The sequence below is a fragment of the Rattus norvegicus genome, chromosome 4, assembly GCF_021556685.1.
Source record: "Rattus norvegicus strain SHRSP/BbbUtx chromosome 4, alternate assembly SHRSP_T2T, whole genome shotgun sequence".
NCBI classification, from domain to species: domain Eukaryota; kingdom Metazoa; phylum Chordata; class Mammalia; order Rodentia; family Muridae; genus Rattus; species Rattus norvegicus.
This window is the reverse complement of record NC_141537.1, coordinates 106,431,642-106,445,455: the sequence shown is the minus strand read 5'-3', so window position 1 is coordinate 106,445,455 and position 13,814 is coordinate 106,431,642. Positions and strand designations below refer to the sequence as shown.

Below are 13,814 nucleotides of genomic sequence, written 5' to 3'. Positions count from 1 at the left end.
CCCAAAGAGTACCCTTCAAAAGGGCATATCTTAGGGTTTTTACTGCTGTGAACAGATACCATGACCAAGACAACTCTTATAAGGACAGCATTTAATTGGGGTTGGCTTACAGATTCAGAAGTTTAGTCCATTACCATCAAGATGGGAGCATGGCAGCATCCGGACAGGTACGGTGCAGGAGGAACTGAGAGTTCTACATCTTCATCTGAAGGACACTAGCAGAATACTGACTTCCAGGCAGCTAGGATGAGGGTCTTAAAGCTCACACTCACAGTGACACACCCATTCCAACAAGGTCACACCTACTCCAACAGGGCCACATTCTCTAAAAGTGCCACTCTATGGGCCGAGCATTTACAAACCACTACAGGGCAGGCCCACTAAGTGTCCAAAATTGAGCCTAGGTTCAGTCCAACCAGGACTACAGGAGGATTTTCAGAGGTCAGACAAAAGCCAGCACTCCCCCAGGAACTTTCGAAGTCAATCCCCCTCTACCAAAATGGCTAAAAGGGATCTATGGCTCTCTAATTAACATATACCTATGATAAAGGAAATGACTCCCCAATTCACATATATCTATGGTGCCTGTCAGCATTTCAAAGTCCATGCTAGGATCCTTGATCTTCACATGTGTCCCGAATAACTGGAACAGGGCTATACCAAAGGTTGCTGCCTGTACCTGGGATATGTTCTTCTAGCTAGGCAGCCTTGTCTGGCCCCAGTGGAAGAGGAAGCGCCTAGCCTCTCAGAGACTTGCAGTGCCAGGGAAAGGGGTACCCAGGGGGCATCCACCTGCTCAGAGGAGAAGGGGAGGCAAGATGGAGGAAAGATTGTGGGAGGGAGTGACCAGGTGGGGAAAGGGGCAGTGAGTAGGATGTAAAATGAATAAATGAAAATAATAATAATAATAATAATAATAATAATAATAATAATAATAATGTAAAAGTCCACACTAGCATCCTGGCCCTGCTTACTGCCTCCTTGAGCTAAAACTCCATTCAGCTTATGGGCTTCCCACCCACCAGCTATTTATTCTTCTTATACCCAGTTATATTTCCTTCTTATAACTTCCTGCTTCTGCTTCTCTCTATTCTCTCCCCTCTCTCACCAATAGCCCTGGTCATGTCCCATCTGCTGGCCATGTCCAGTCTGCTTCTTTCTGTCTGCCCTGAACCCTTCCAGATGCCTCTGCATATTTCTCTGTTATGTATAATAGAACTTTCCCCTTAATCATACCATGGAGTAGTCATGGCGTCAGTTTATACAAGATCTCTATCCTTTCACCTCAGGGCACACGTAAACATGGGCACTCACAGATCCACACCCAGAAAGATCTGGTGAAGAGCAGAAGAGTGAATATTAGTGATAGGAGAGTCAAGGGGAAGGAACAAGGAGAAGGAACAGACTATGTTCCTCCTATGAAACAGGGAAGTTCCATGAGTACTCACCTGGGAAGTCTGAGATCGCCACATGGAGGTAGAATGGAAAGAACTTTCTGACCTACTCTGTGAACTTTCCAGAAAAAATTATTAAATAAAATGACAATGACTTTTAAAACAATGGCCTTCTACAGAGAGAACTGCTCCATCAGCAGTGACTCATGCACACTGGGAAGGAAACCTGTTTGTAGCCAAGAGGAACTGTGGCCTCTGGGGTGAGGAGCCAGCCTAAGCCCTCAGTCACTATTACTAATCCAGATGTCAAACATGGAGAAACCTCTTGGTCTGAGGTCTTGAAGAGGAACACTGAGTGACAGCAATTACAAACACCTCAACCCAGACAGACCATCAGCACTGGAAGAACAGAGGAGATGACTCTGAAAGGTTGGGGATCATTTTTCATCCCAAGAGCAGCCTCAGAGAGACAGAACAAGCCACAGCACAACCCCAAGGCTGAATGGGCTGAATCCAGGCTGATTCAAGTTCTCTGTCTCTGTCTTTCCCCTCTCCACTCCCTCCCATCTCACCTTACGCCATCAGCTCACACAATCTTGACAGGTTGAACAAAAAGACAACAAAGGTTGGGAGTGAAAAAAAAAGACTTTATTTTGAAGTAACAATATGTTTACAGGGTGCAAAACAAATTTTAGATTTTCAGATAAAGCCATGGATTCTCAGGAGGTGGGATTCGTCCTCATACAACCATTGACTCCTGCTGAAAGTCCCAGCAACAGGCTCACACTTGGCTTCTTCTAACACCTCAGCACCCCTGCCCGGGAATAGAGGTGGGGAAAAGACACCTTGTGACTGTCTAGTGAGAGGGAAGGCTAGCATTACTGACACCTTCGCAGGGAGATTTCATTATTTCCAGTCATAGTGAAGTCTCAGCTGCCCCTTTCCCATCTTTTTGCGCACTCCTCTGGTGGCAAAAATCGATTGGCCTGGGTCTGACTCTGTTGGAATGAAGGAGAACTTGTTGAGGACCGTGAAGAAGGAATTTTCTTGGTCTTCTGGGCTCTGGGGTTCGCACCACGTGGCTGGAGGTCGGGTAAGTACCAAGAAAAGGTAGAACAAGACTGAGCAAGAATGAACTGCTCGATGCCATCAATAAGCTGCACGGTGCCTTGTGTACACAAGGCAGCACAGAGCACTGCCTGCGTGCGTGCATGGGTGGAAGGGAGGCCTCCTTTCCCCGCCTTCCCAGCATGAGCTTTCTTTCCCTTTCTTCCGGTTTCTGCCCAATAGTGAAGCTTTCCCATAATGCCAAGCGTAGTGCTTGCTAAGTGGCCTAGCTCCGTATTCAACTCAGCTGTTCCCCTTCATGCCCAGAGCTGGTCTTAGAGCATCTGTTTGTCCCACTAAATAAGCATCTGCAGGACTTTCTACACCTTCCGCCCCTCATGCCATCGGTGGGACTTGCAAATAGTTCAGGTTGTGTAAAGTGGATTCCTGACTTTCTCCCTGGATTCTGACCTCTAGATTTTTATTTCCAAGAGATGGAAACAAAAACTTGAAAGTGTTTGCCATGCCGTTCATCCTGTTTAAATCTTCACTCACATATCAGGAGTGGTGCTGCATATCTGTAACTCCAGAACTTGGGAAAATGAGGCAGGAAGATTATGAGTTTAAGGGCAGCCTGAGTTATATAGGAAGAACCCCTCCCCCTTATCTGTTTGTCTCTTACACACACACACACACACACACACACACACACACACACACACACACCTGGTTAAAACTGGCCGAAACCATTGGCAAAGGCGTCGCAGAGCAGCTGAGGGTGGCCTATGCCTCACCGTGATACTAAAACACACAAAGCTTGGTGGAACTTTAAGTGGCTAACGAGACGTGATTAATGACGTTATATGCAGAACTACATAAAACAGACAGTGCATACTCAGAAAAGCCCACACTATGCAAATGAGCTCCAAAGCAGGAGATAGTTACATAAAAGTCCAATTCTTCATTAGGTGGAGCGGTTTGGGCTAGTGAACTCTGCCCGTTTTCTCTCTGCCCATTTCCTCTCTTGCAATGTAGAGTCTTTCTTTTCCTAGTTTGAATGTAGATGAGAGAGAGAGAGAGAGAGAGAGAGAGAGAGAGAGAGAGAGAGAGAGAGAGAGAACAGTACAGACAGAGGCATCTGGAAGAGTCCAGAGCAAGGAGAGAAAACAGACTGAACTGGCTATGAAGGGAGAGATAAGAAGGGAGAGCGAGAAAAGAAGAGGAGAGAGAGGGCAAAGGAGAGTGAGAGAGAGGACCAAGAGAGGAAGGAGTCAGAGCAGAGAACCAAGATGATGCAGAGCTGAAATGGAAGGGTTATAAAGGAAGGAGAAGATGCAGAAGCGAGCCCCTGGGCTGGAAAGGTTTAGGGTAGGGGGCGGGGTCAGAAGAGCTGGGAGAAGCCAAGGGGCAGGGTCAGAAGAGGCGGGAGAAGCCAAACTTACCGAGTGAAGCTGGCTTTGGTATGCTAATTGGCACCGTGGTTAGGCATTTGCCCTGAGTTCTTTTGGGGCCAGACAACCAGCCCTTGGGATGCTGAGGCAGGAAGGTCAAGGATTCAAAGCCAGTCTGAGATAAATCCCAAGCCATCCTAGGATATATGGTCAGACCTTGTTTCAAATTAATTTTTGTTTTGTTTGTTTGTTAAGTTAAAACGGTGATTTTTAACACTACCAACTTTGGAGAAAGTGGGAATTTCTTCACTGTAATAAATGGCAGTTACCCCCTCTCTTTACCGCAAATTACCTCTTTCTTCCCCATTAGTCTTCATACAACCCTTATGTTCCTCAAGCTGTCCGAAAGTTCTTAATATTTCCACAATTCTGTGTCATTACATATAAAATAATAAGGATGCCAGTGCTTTAAGAGGCCATCAGTAAAGAGCATGGTGCCGAGATTAATCATCAGGTTTTTGATCTTTCCCCTCCAGCCCCTCCCAGCCCAGATCGGCTGACTGCCACATGGCTTGTAGCTTCTAGCTCAAGCTGCCGGGATCCAAATGCCCAGACTCCAACCACTGCTGCCTGGATCCTGTTAGAGAAAGGAAGGGGAAATCTGCTTTACCTCCAGTGGCAGAAATGTCAGGGAAAAAGCCTTCTGCAAAGAGAGGCATCAAGGTCAAAATGGAGCAAAATTATGTTGTCTTCTGGTTAATAGCTAACTAGCTTGCCCTTTTATTGTCCACAAAACTTGGCAACCTCCTAGGTCTATGTGGCTGTTTGCCTTTCCCATGGCAAGAAAGGAGGGGTTTTCTTTCACTGTAAACACAGTTGACAAAACACTGAGTAGACAGGAGAGGTGTGTACCAAAAGGAAACTGTTCTGTATGTAACCACCTCAGCAGGGGTGAGAATATTCTGAAGAGACACTTGCTTTTAGTCTTCTTTGCCTATCAGAGTATTTAGACAAGTGGCCCCCAGAAAATTGGAATTTCCCACGGAATCTAATGCTGGAAGAAGGAAAGGCTGGAGCTAGCCAGAGAGGGAGCCTGTCTCCCAGAAAGAGTTTTCATTTGGTTCAGACTTAGACTGCCACTCAGGAGAGCCGGGAGCCCAGACAGTAGTGGCGGAATCACACCTTGGCCAGGAATGCTTAGTTATACACACCTCTTACTTCCTATTGAAAGCCAAGCGTCGTGTCGGAACCTTGAATATGGACTTGAGGAGTCCTGGACTTCTTTCTCTCCTCTATCCAGTGCAGTTACGTTGAGTAAAATTCACCTTTCTGCTTTTTACCATTACTTGTTCATTTAAGTGACCTATCAAGGATGGATGGTCAAGTCTAGCTTGCTAGAGCTTCCCAGGGGCTATGCTCTGACAGAACACACACACACACACACACACACACACACACACACACACACACACACACACACAAAACAAATCTGTGAAGGTCTTGCTGGTCTCAGTGGTTCTGAAGGAGCTTAATGATCAGAACCTATTCAACAAATATGCATCAGGGCCCTTTGCTGATGAAGACAAAACCAGTTGTGAACAGACATGAAACAAAGTGGCATACTGACCCAATAAAACTTTATTTATAAAACCAGGTAGCAATCTGAATTCAACCTAGGATATAGTTAGCTGACCTGTGCTCTGTGCTACATATGGACAAGACATGTATATGTATGGATTCTATACTATACTGTTTGAATAAACTAGATGCTATACTTAGATAGACTGTGTTTTATATGTTTGTATAGACAGTATAGCATTCTTTTTAACAAAATGGGGTAATGTATATCTGTGACTGTTTCATTAATTGTATTTAACACACTATCCATTTAATACAGATAGCATCACCTCATTACCTTATTGGTTATATCAATCTATATTATATTTTATTTGAACACACCCTCTGTAAAAGGCTTGGAACAAATTCCTTACATAAATACCCTTGTGCCTTTGATCAAATGGTTTTAAAAGCAGATGAACATCTGCTGCCCTTGTAGGCCAGAAAATGAGTTAGATCTCCTAGTACTGGAGTTACAGGTGGTTTTGAACTGCTGTGTAGGTACTGGGATGTGAACCCCTGTCTTCTAAATGCTCTTCACTGCTTAGCAATCTCTCAAACTCCATGATACAGCTTTCGAAATCAACCAATATTGCAACATTATCTCTGAAGCACTGTATAATCTGTAGGCATAAAGTTTTTGCCAAGTTTAGGTGATTTCGATTCCAAAGTAAAGAGGACTGTAAAAGAGCTGGCATTGAACATCTCTGAAAGACCCTACACCAGTGGCCCTCAACCTTTCTAGTGCTGTGACCCATGAATACAGTTATTCATGTTGAGGTGACCCCCAACCATAAAATTATTTCATTGCTACTTCATAGCTGTAATTTTGCTATGAGTTCCAGGGCAGCCAAAGGGGCTACATAGACAAACACTGTGTCATAAAACCAGAAAGAAAGAAAGAAAGAAAAAGAAAGAAAGAAAGAAAGAAAGAAAGGAAGAAAGAAAGAAATTATAATGTAAATATATGATATGTGACTGACCTCCAAGGGAGACATGACACACAGGTTGAGAAACTCTGATCTATAGGAAATGGCCACCCAAAGGTGGGGTAGCTGCTCACATAGGTCAAATGACCTGAAGGAAGCCAGAATGGAGTGCCATTGACACGCACAGCAGCCCTAGGCCCACAGATGGGTGATGGAGTGAAATGCTGAGACTGGCATTTCAGAGGACTCACCTGGGGAGCGTCTTCGTTTTAAGGAACGACGTTGCCATGCGAGGATGCCCGGAGGTGTGGGTGGTCAGTCAGAAGAGAGCGAGCCGCGGTGGCAGGGCAGGAGCAGGACAGTGGCAGGGCAGGATACGTTGTGACATAACAAACAGGGAAGAACCATGCTTCTTCTTAGAGTTTCTTGTAGCTCCTCGTCGCTTTCTGGCAATCAGAAGACTGGTCACCCTCAGTTCACAGCCATTTTTATTGTGGAATTACCAGGAAAAGTTCTGCAAAAGCATTGTACGTAAACCTAAGAAACAGGATGTATAGGAGGGTGAGGACTCAAAGAAGAAAAGTAAAAATAATACTATTGCCCTCAAATGCATTGAAGGAGATCGTCGGGACACTGCAGGAGAGAGATGATGGCTCTGTCACAGATGGGATTTCTTACAATAAAAGTCTTCCCACAGGGTCATAAAGTAACACATGTTCTGTAGGAGAAACCCAGCCAGGCATGGTGGCACAGCCTTTCAACCCAGCACTCAGAAGGCAGAAGCAAGTGGATCTCTTGAGTTCAAGGCCACACTGGTCTACAGAGTTCCAGGATAGCCAACTGGCTACATAGACAAACACTGTGTCATAAACCAAAACAGAAAGAAAGAAAGAAAGAAAGAAAGAAAGAAAGAAAGAAAGAAAGAAAGGAAGAAGGGAGGGAGGGAGGGAGGGAGGGAGGGAGGGAGGGAGGGAGGGAGGGAGCAAAGGAAATGCCTACTTGCTGGGCACCATTCCTAACCTGAGTACTCTAAAGACCCTTTTCCATGAGGGCCCTTAAAATTTAACATCCAGGAGGAGCTGCTTTCGAAATCTGATGCTGGCTGATTTAGGAGTTGGAGGCAGGATGTAGGAGCCTGTGTATCTCACAAGTTCCAGATGACGCCAATGCTACTGGCCCAAAAATCACACTATGAAGAGCAAGGACTTAAGGAAGAGGTTCTGGGACTTGCGGGCACATTGCAATCATCTGAGGAAGAGAGAATGCTTCCCTTGCTAAAGCTTTAAATTCCCAGAATACAACTACCCAAGACAGAACATCCACTATATATATATATATATATAGCGCCTCAACGTTGTAAGAAAAGAAAATACAATAATCTTCTGAGAAACTAATCTCTCAAGTTTTTTTTTTTTTACGAATCTACCAGTTTTGTTTTCTTTTACAAACTTCCAGAGCCACAATTCCAAACTTATTCTGTAGTACATTCATGTGACCACAAGATGTCACCAAAGGAACAAACTATGCATCAGGAATCCTTACAAAACCAAGCAAGGCTCCCCCTCCTTCCCAACAAAGCTCAGAGAAAGCCCACTTTAGAGGCCACCTTCCCAGTTCTGAGGAAAAATAGATCACAGACTCCTTTAAGAATTGATCAGATCTATAGAAAACAATGTGTATACACAACCGTGAACTCAATTTCCGGAAGTTTACGGGACCTGAAATTTAAATCCTCCTTACCATTCTATGACGCCTCTTCCTTCCTTCCGCCTACCTCTTGCCTCATAAAGAAAATGGACTGTGGGGGTTGGGGATTTAGCTCAGTGGTAGAGCGCTTGCCTAGCAAGCACAAGGCTCTGGGTTCGGTCCCCAGCTCCGAAAAAAAAAAAAAAAAAAGAGAGAAAATGGACTGTGGCCATAAATCTTCAGATTTGCTCACTTCGCCCTCCGTCTTCCTTTCACTGTCATAGGACAGACATAATTTCTTTTTAAAGAGTTTTAAATACTTATTTATTTTGTACATGTGGTCGGGGAGGTCAGAGAGACTTGCAGAAATCAGCTTTCCCCTTCTGTTGTGTGGGTTTGGGGAATCGAACTTATGTTGTTAGCTGTGGCAGCGAGTCTGCTTAACCACTAGACCATCTCTTGGGCCAGATACCGTTTCACATACTATTTTCTTTTGAAAACCTGAGAAACTACTGCCCTTTATGGTTCTTTTTAGGCTTGATACATGTGGTGGTTTGAATATGCTCGGCCCAGGGAGTGGCACTCTTAGGAGGTGTGGCCCTTGGGAGTAGGTGTGGCCTTGTTGCAGGAACTGTGCCACTGTGGGGGTGGGCTTTGAGATCCTTCTTCTAGCCGCCTGGAAGACAGCTTTAGAATCAAGATGCATAACTCTTAGCTCCTTCTCCTGCACCAGGTCTGCCTGCATGCTACCATGCTCCTGCTACAATGATAATGGACTAAGCTCTGAAACTGTAAGCCAGCCCCAATTAAATGTTGTCCTTTATAAGAGCTGTCTTGATCATGGTGTCTCTTCCCAGCAATGGAACCCTAAATAAGGCAATAATAAACTACCAAAAATTAATTTTGTCACATTATAAAATTATGAATACAGGTGTTGGAGAGCTGGCTCTGTAGTAAGAGGATTGGTTGCTTTTCTAGGGGATCCTGGTTCGATTCCCAGCATTCACAAGGCAGCTCATCACCACCTGTAACTCCAGTTCCAGAGGATCTGACAGCGTCTTCTGACCTTCTAGGGCGCCAGGCAGGCAGGAGGTACACAGACATTCATGAGAGCAAAATATTAATACACATAAAAGAAAATAAAAAATTAAAGAGATACTTCATTTTCTCCAAAAGAATGTCAATATATTCTGCTTTTCACTGAATTCAAATAACATGAATGGAAAACACAATTTTTGGAACCATCAGAGGGGCGGGCGACCCATCTCAGAGAGTAAAGATATTTCCTACCAAGCCTGAAAACCTGAAGGTTGATCCCCAGGACCCAGGTAGTGAAAGGAGAGAACCAACTCTCCAGGGTTGTCCACTGACTTCCCCGTGTGTGCCCTGGCAGCTCGTGCAGTCACACGAAGTAAATAAATAAACAGATAAATAAATAAAATGTTCATGTAATGTTTTTAAAAGAAAGAAAATCCACTGGTATTAACACATTATGTTTTCTTATTTTAGTTATATATTTTTATTTAACCCAATTTACCTAAAATATTGTCACTTTGTATAATGAATATAAAAATTAGTGACATATTTCACATTATTTCTTATATTTGTTCTAAGTCTTTTTGTTTGTTTGTTTTCTGTTGTTTTGGTTTTTTGCTATTATTTTGTTTTCTTTTGTTTTGTTGAAATAGGATTTCTTTGTGTAGCCTTGGTTGTCCTAAAACTTGTTCTGTAGACCAAGATGGTCTCAAGCTCACAGATTCACCAGCCTCTGCCTCCCAAGTTCTGGGTTTAAAGGCAAGTACCACCACCATCAGGGACAAGTCTCGAACTCTATTGTATATTTCATCTGATCAATTTAATTTGAGACAGGGACACAAGTACCCTAGGCTAATGGAAGTCTCTATATCAACAATGACCTTGAACTTTTAAAATCACTACCTCTAACTTCTGCCTTAGCATATTATCTGCAAAGACAAGACCATATGTTTGGAAATAAATATCATTTAAAGTGAAGGAAGACCAGTATTTTAAATTTTAAAATTCTAGAAATAGAAACACAACAACAAATCAAGCTATCCCTGCCCTCTTTTAAAAAAATACCAGCAAGTTACACACAGTGGTGAGCTGTTTTGAACAAACTGTGAATAAACAGCGGGCCGGGAGTCCCGAAAAATCCAGGTCAAAAGCCTTGAGGCCAGATGATGTCCAGATGTGCTGCCAAATGGGGCAAAGTTGAAATTCCTGTGAGTGGTGAGAGTGGAATGTGGCACCTCAGCACCCCCCCCCGTCCCCTCCCCCTCCCCCGTCCCCCTCCCCCTCCCCCTTCCCCCCCTCCCCCCCGTCCCCGTCCCCCTCCCCCTCCCCCTTCCGTCTTGGCGGGTCCCAAGGGTCTTGTTTAAGTACAAAATCCTACCTGCCTGAAGCTCTCTCCAGCACACTGCATGCAGCCTAAAGTTCATGGTGGGAACTGAAGGTCTGGGAAGGGACAGCACCCCACATAAGGACATGTGCAGAATGCCAAAAAATAGGGAGAGACGGGCTGAGAGTCCGAGGCTTTATGACTTCCCAAGGATCAGCTCTGGGTCCAGGGCTGCCTTTCTTTTTTTTTTTTTTTTTTTTTTTTTTCTTTTTTTCGGAGCTGGGGACCGAACCCAGGGCCTTGCGCTTGCTAGGCAAGCGCTCTACCACTGAGCTAAATCCCCAACCCCCAGGGCTGCCTTTCTAATTCTATCCTCCGTGTTGCTTGGACGCCTTAGAATGCATAATGGGTCTTTCCTGTTTATCTTTCTCCTAACATCTGACCTTCGTCATTTAATAAGACCTTTGCTGCTAAATTAGTGTGTACTCATAAAATGTGTCATGTTAAATTTAAGAGCTTCTAAAAAGCCAAATTGCATGCATGCATATATATATTTTTTGTTTATATAAAACAGTCCCTAGGGCCAGTCAGATCACTCAGCAGTTAAAGGCAGCTGCCAAGCCTGGTGACCTGACTTTCAGCCCCGGCATCCACATAATGGAAGGAGGGAACTGAAACACACACACACACACACACACACACACACACACACACACACCATGCACACATGCGTGCACAAAATAAAATGTTTTATGAAAATTGTAATATGTTCCCTGAAAATTCCATATAGCAAGAGACAGAATGTCAGCTCGATACTCAGGTGGTGTGTGAGGAGAGGTAGACTGAGTGATCTGTAATCTATACTCCAGCTCCATATAATCTACTTGAAGAGAGAAGGGTCAAAGGAGCATACTAAACGCTGTTTTCTCGGCTTCTGTTAGGGGGTGGACATCTAAGGTATGAGCATGGTAAAAGAGGGAGGAGAAAAAGAAAGTAGTTTCAGCGGTGATCACGACATTTTGTAGGTAAAAACATTTTGGGGGTTGAAAAACAGCTTCTGCCAATCCTTGAAGCAGTTCCCCAAGGTACCTGACAGGGTCCACCCAACCTTCTGAGGCTCTTGAATCTTTCACCTCCAGATTTTAAGATGTGGGCGAACGTCAAGCCAGACTCAAGCATCTTGAAAGACAAAAGATTCCTGCAGAAGGTTGGGTTGCAGATCATGGACCGTCCAGAAACAAAGGAAAACATAAAACGACCGCACCTCCTAAGCCTTCTGTCCTAGCTGCCTGAGATTTCCATTCCAGAGGTGGAATCCTCCGGGTCGCGCCTGCTCCTTGACAACTAATGACGTCAAACGCTCTGGTAACACCGATTGGCTCAATTACTTGGCGCGCTCCAGGCTGGGGAGAGAGCGAGGGCAGCTCCGCGAGACTGGCTAGCAGTGACCAGCCGGCTCCTCCTCGGGCGCAGTAAGCGTCCTTGGTGGCCCAGTGGTTGCTAAGCAACGGAAAACATTTTCTCTTGGGACTAGGCTTTCTTTTCCCAGACCAGGTATTGCTGGGGCTCTGGAGACCCTTCAGGAACGCTGCTGTTGAACCGCTTGGTGAGTCCAGTGGAACTGAGCCTTGGGGAGAGCCAGACACTCAGCATCGCTTCCCCAGGCATGGAAAGCCTCAGAAAGGATGGATTCAGTGAGTGATAGCTTACTATCATGAGGGACAGGAAGGCGAGAACTAGAGATACTAGGCTTGCCCAAGACCTCATATTGACTATTCAAATCTAGACCTGTCCTGTTCAGTAAACGCCAGGTATAAAATAAGATCTAACCCTGCCTTACACAGCACCATTATGTATTGAAATGATTGTTAGGTAAAGCACATTATTAAAATCAAGACCTCTTGTTTCTAATAGGCTTACTTGAGAAGTTAAAATTGCATAAAAGGCTTTTGATTCCTATTGACACTTAGCTAGATTAAAATGTAGGCAATGTTCCTTAATGGCCTTTGCTTCAATTCCTGCCTTCAGTCCCTGCTCTGACTTCCCTTCAAGATAGACTACAATCTGTAAGACGAAACAAACCCTTTCCCCCGCCAAGTTGCATTTAGTCAGTGTTTTATCATAGCAATAGAAACACTAAGACACTTGTGTAGCAAGCAGTTTACAGATGGAGCCATCTTCCCAGACCCCTTACCTGCATTTAAAAAAAAAAAAGACAAATTCCTTGGAAATGTTATGCGTACTCAGATCTGAGAAAGGTAGTATCCAACACCCTTCTCTTCATCTTTCCAAATCCAAGCCACTGCAGGCCCCAGACCAGGGCTTCTTCAAGCCAGGTAAATGTCTCAATTGCTATCCCTACAGTTCAAGCATTCTGTTGAGCAAGAGCTTTGACTGGTTTTCTTTGAGGGGAAGCATGTGAATTCAGTTCTCCCTAGTCCTTACTGCTTTCTCCGCTCCCTATGTCTCTCCCCAGTTACTTTATCCAACCTGACATCCTTTTTTTTTTTTTTTCGTTTCTTTATCCCATTTGTGTAGGAATTAGGATGGCTTTCCAAGGCACAGAGAATGAAATCGACCTGAAAAGCATGGAAAACCAGGAAGAAGAAAATCCTGTGCTTACCAGACTAAACAAAATAAGAGCAAAAGGGGTTCTGAATTATGCATCTCTCAAAGAAAATGAACCTGAACCCCAAACCCTGGTATTTAGGCACACCACGAAAGCTCAGGAGAAGACCAGAAAGCGACAGCAGCCTGTGAAACTGGAGCCTCTGGTAAGCTAAAAAGGAAACCCCAAGCAAGCAGCTCACACATATACACACAAACATACAATACATTCATATACATGCACACACACACAAAAACATACATGCAAGCATACATACACACAAACACATATATACATGCACACATATACACATACACATACAAACAAACACATATACACATACTCACACAAACACATACACACACAAACACACATACACAAGCACACAGACACACACACACACACATACACACACACAAACACAGTTTTTCAGATAGGTTCTCACTATGTGTTCCTGGCTGATTTGGATCTTGCTATGCAAAACAGGCTGGCCTTGAGATTACATTAATCTGCCTGCCTCTACCTCCAGTATAACTTTGAAAAGTGCTTTGGGAAAAAAAAAGTTGTCCTCCAGAAAGATAGAACTATTCTTCCTGCTTCTAATGGAGGCGAGGATGTCCACACCCACACATTTTATGGACTAGATGCTAACAGGTCTTTACTTTAGACACACAGATTTACAGTGACTCATATTGTTGGTATAAATCATATTACAATTGATTAATACTTTTTATTAAACTAAATATCATATTTTATTACATTTTTCTATGTCGATGAAGGTTT

The 13,814-nt window shown here is 44.1% G+C and overlaps 1 protein-coding gene and 1 long non-coding RNA gene across 6 annotated transcripts in view; one reads left to right on the top strand and one right to left on the bottom strand.

The window, feature by feature from the left end:
- Window positions 1-2,020: 2,020 nt before the first annotated feature.
- Window positions 2,021-10,823, bottom strand: LOC120102311 (uncharacterized). Of its 5 annotated transcripts, none has more exons than XR_015686697.1 (6): window positions 10,478-10,823; window positions 10,180-10,305; window positions 6,630-6,892; window positions 4,294-4,469; window positions 3,884-3,974; window positions 2,021-2,392 (listed from the first exon to the last, which is right to left on the bottom strand). It is a non-coding gene; the product is annotated as an uncharacterized LOC120102311 (long non-coding RNA). The 5 variants fall into 5 exon arrangements; XR_015686698.1 differs by having other exon boundaries at window positions 10,180-10,278; window positions 10,478-10,641; XR_015686695.1 differs by lacking the exons at window positions 10,180-10,305; window positions 10,478-10,823 and adding an exon at window positions 8,119-8,178 and having other exon boundaries at window positions 6,630-6,915.
- A 1,120-nt stretch (window positions 10,824-11,943) lies between these two features.
- Window positions 11,944-13,814, top strand: part of Dnah6 (dynein, axonemal, heavy chain 6) — a 213,022-nt gene continuing 211,151 nt past the window's right edge. Inside the window, 2 exon segments of the mRNA NM_001419792.1 lie at window positions 11,944-12,029; window positions 12,962-13,197. Of these exon segments, the coding sequence (NP_001406721.1) occupies window positions 12,970-13,197 (228 nt within the window). The 5' untranslated portion in view covers window positions 11,944-12,029; window positions 12,962-12,969.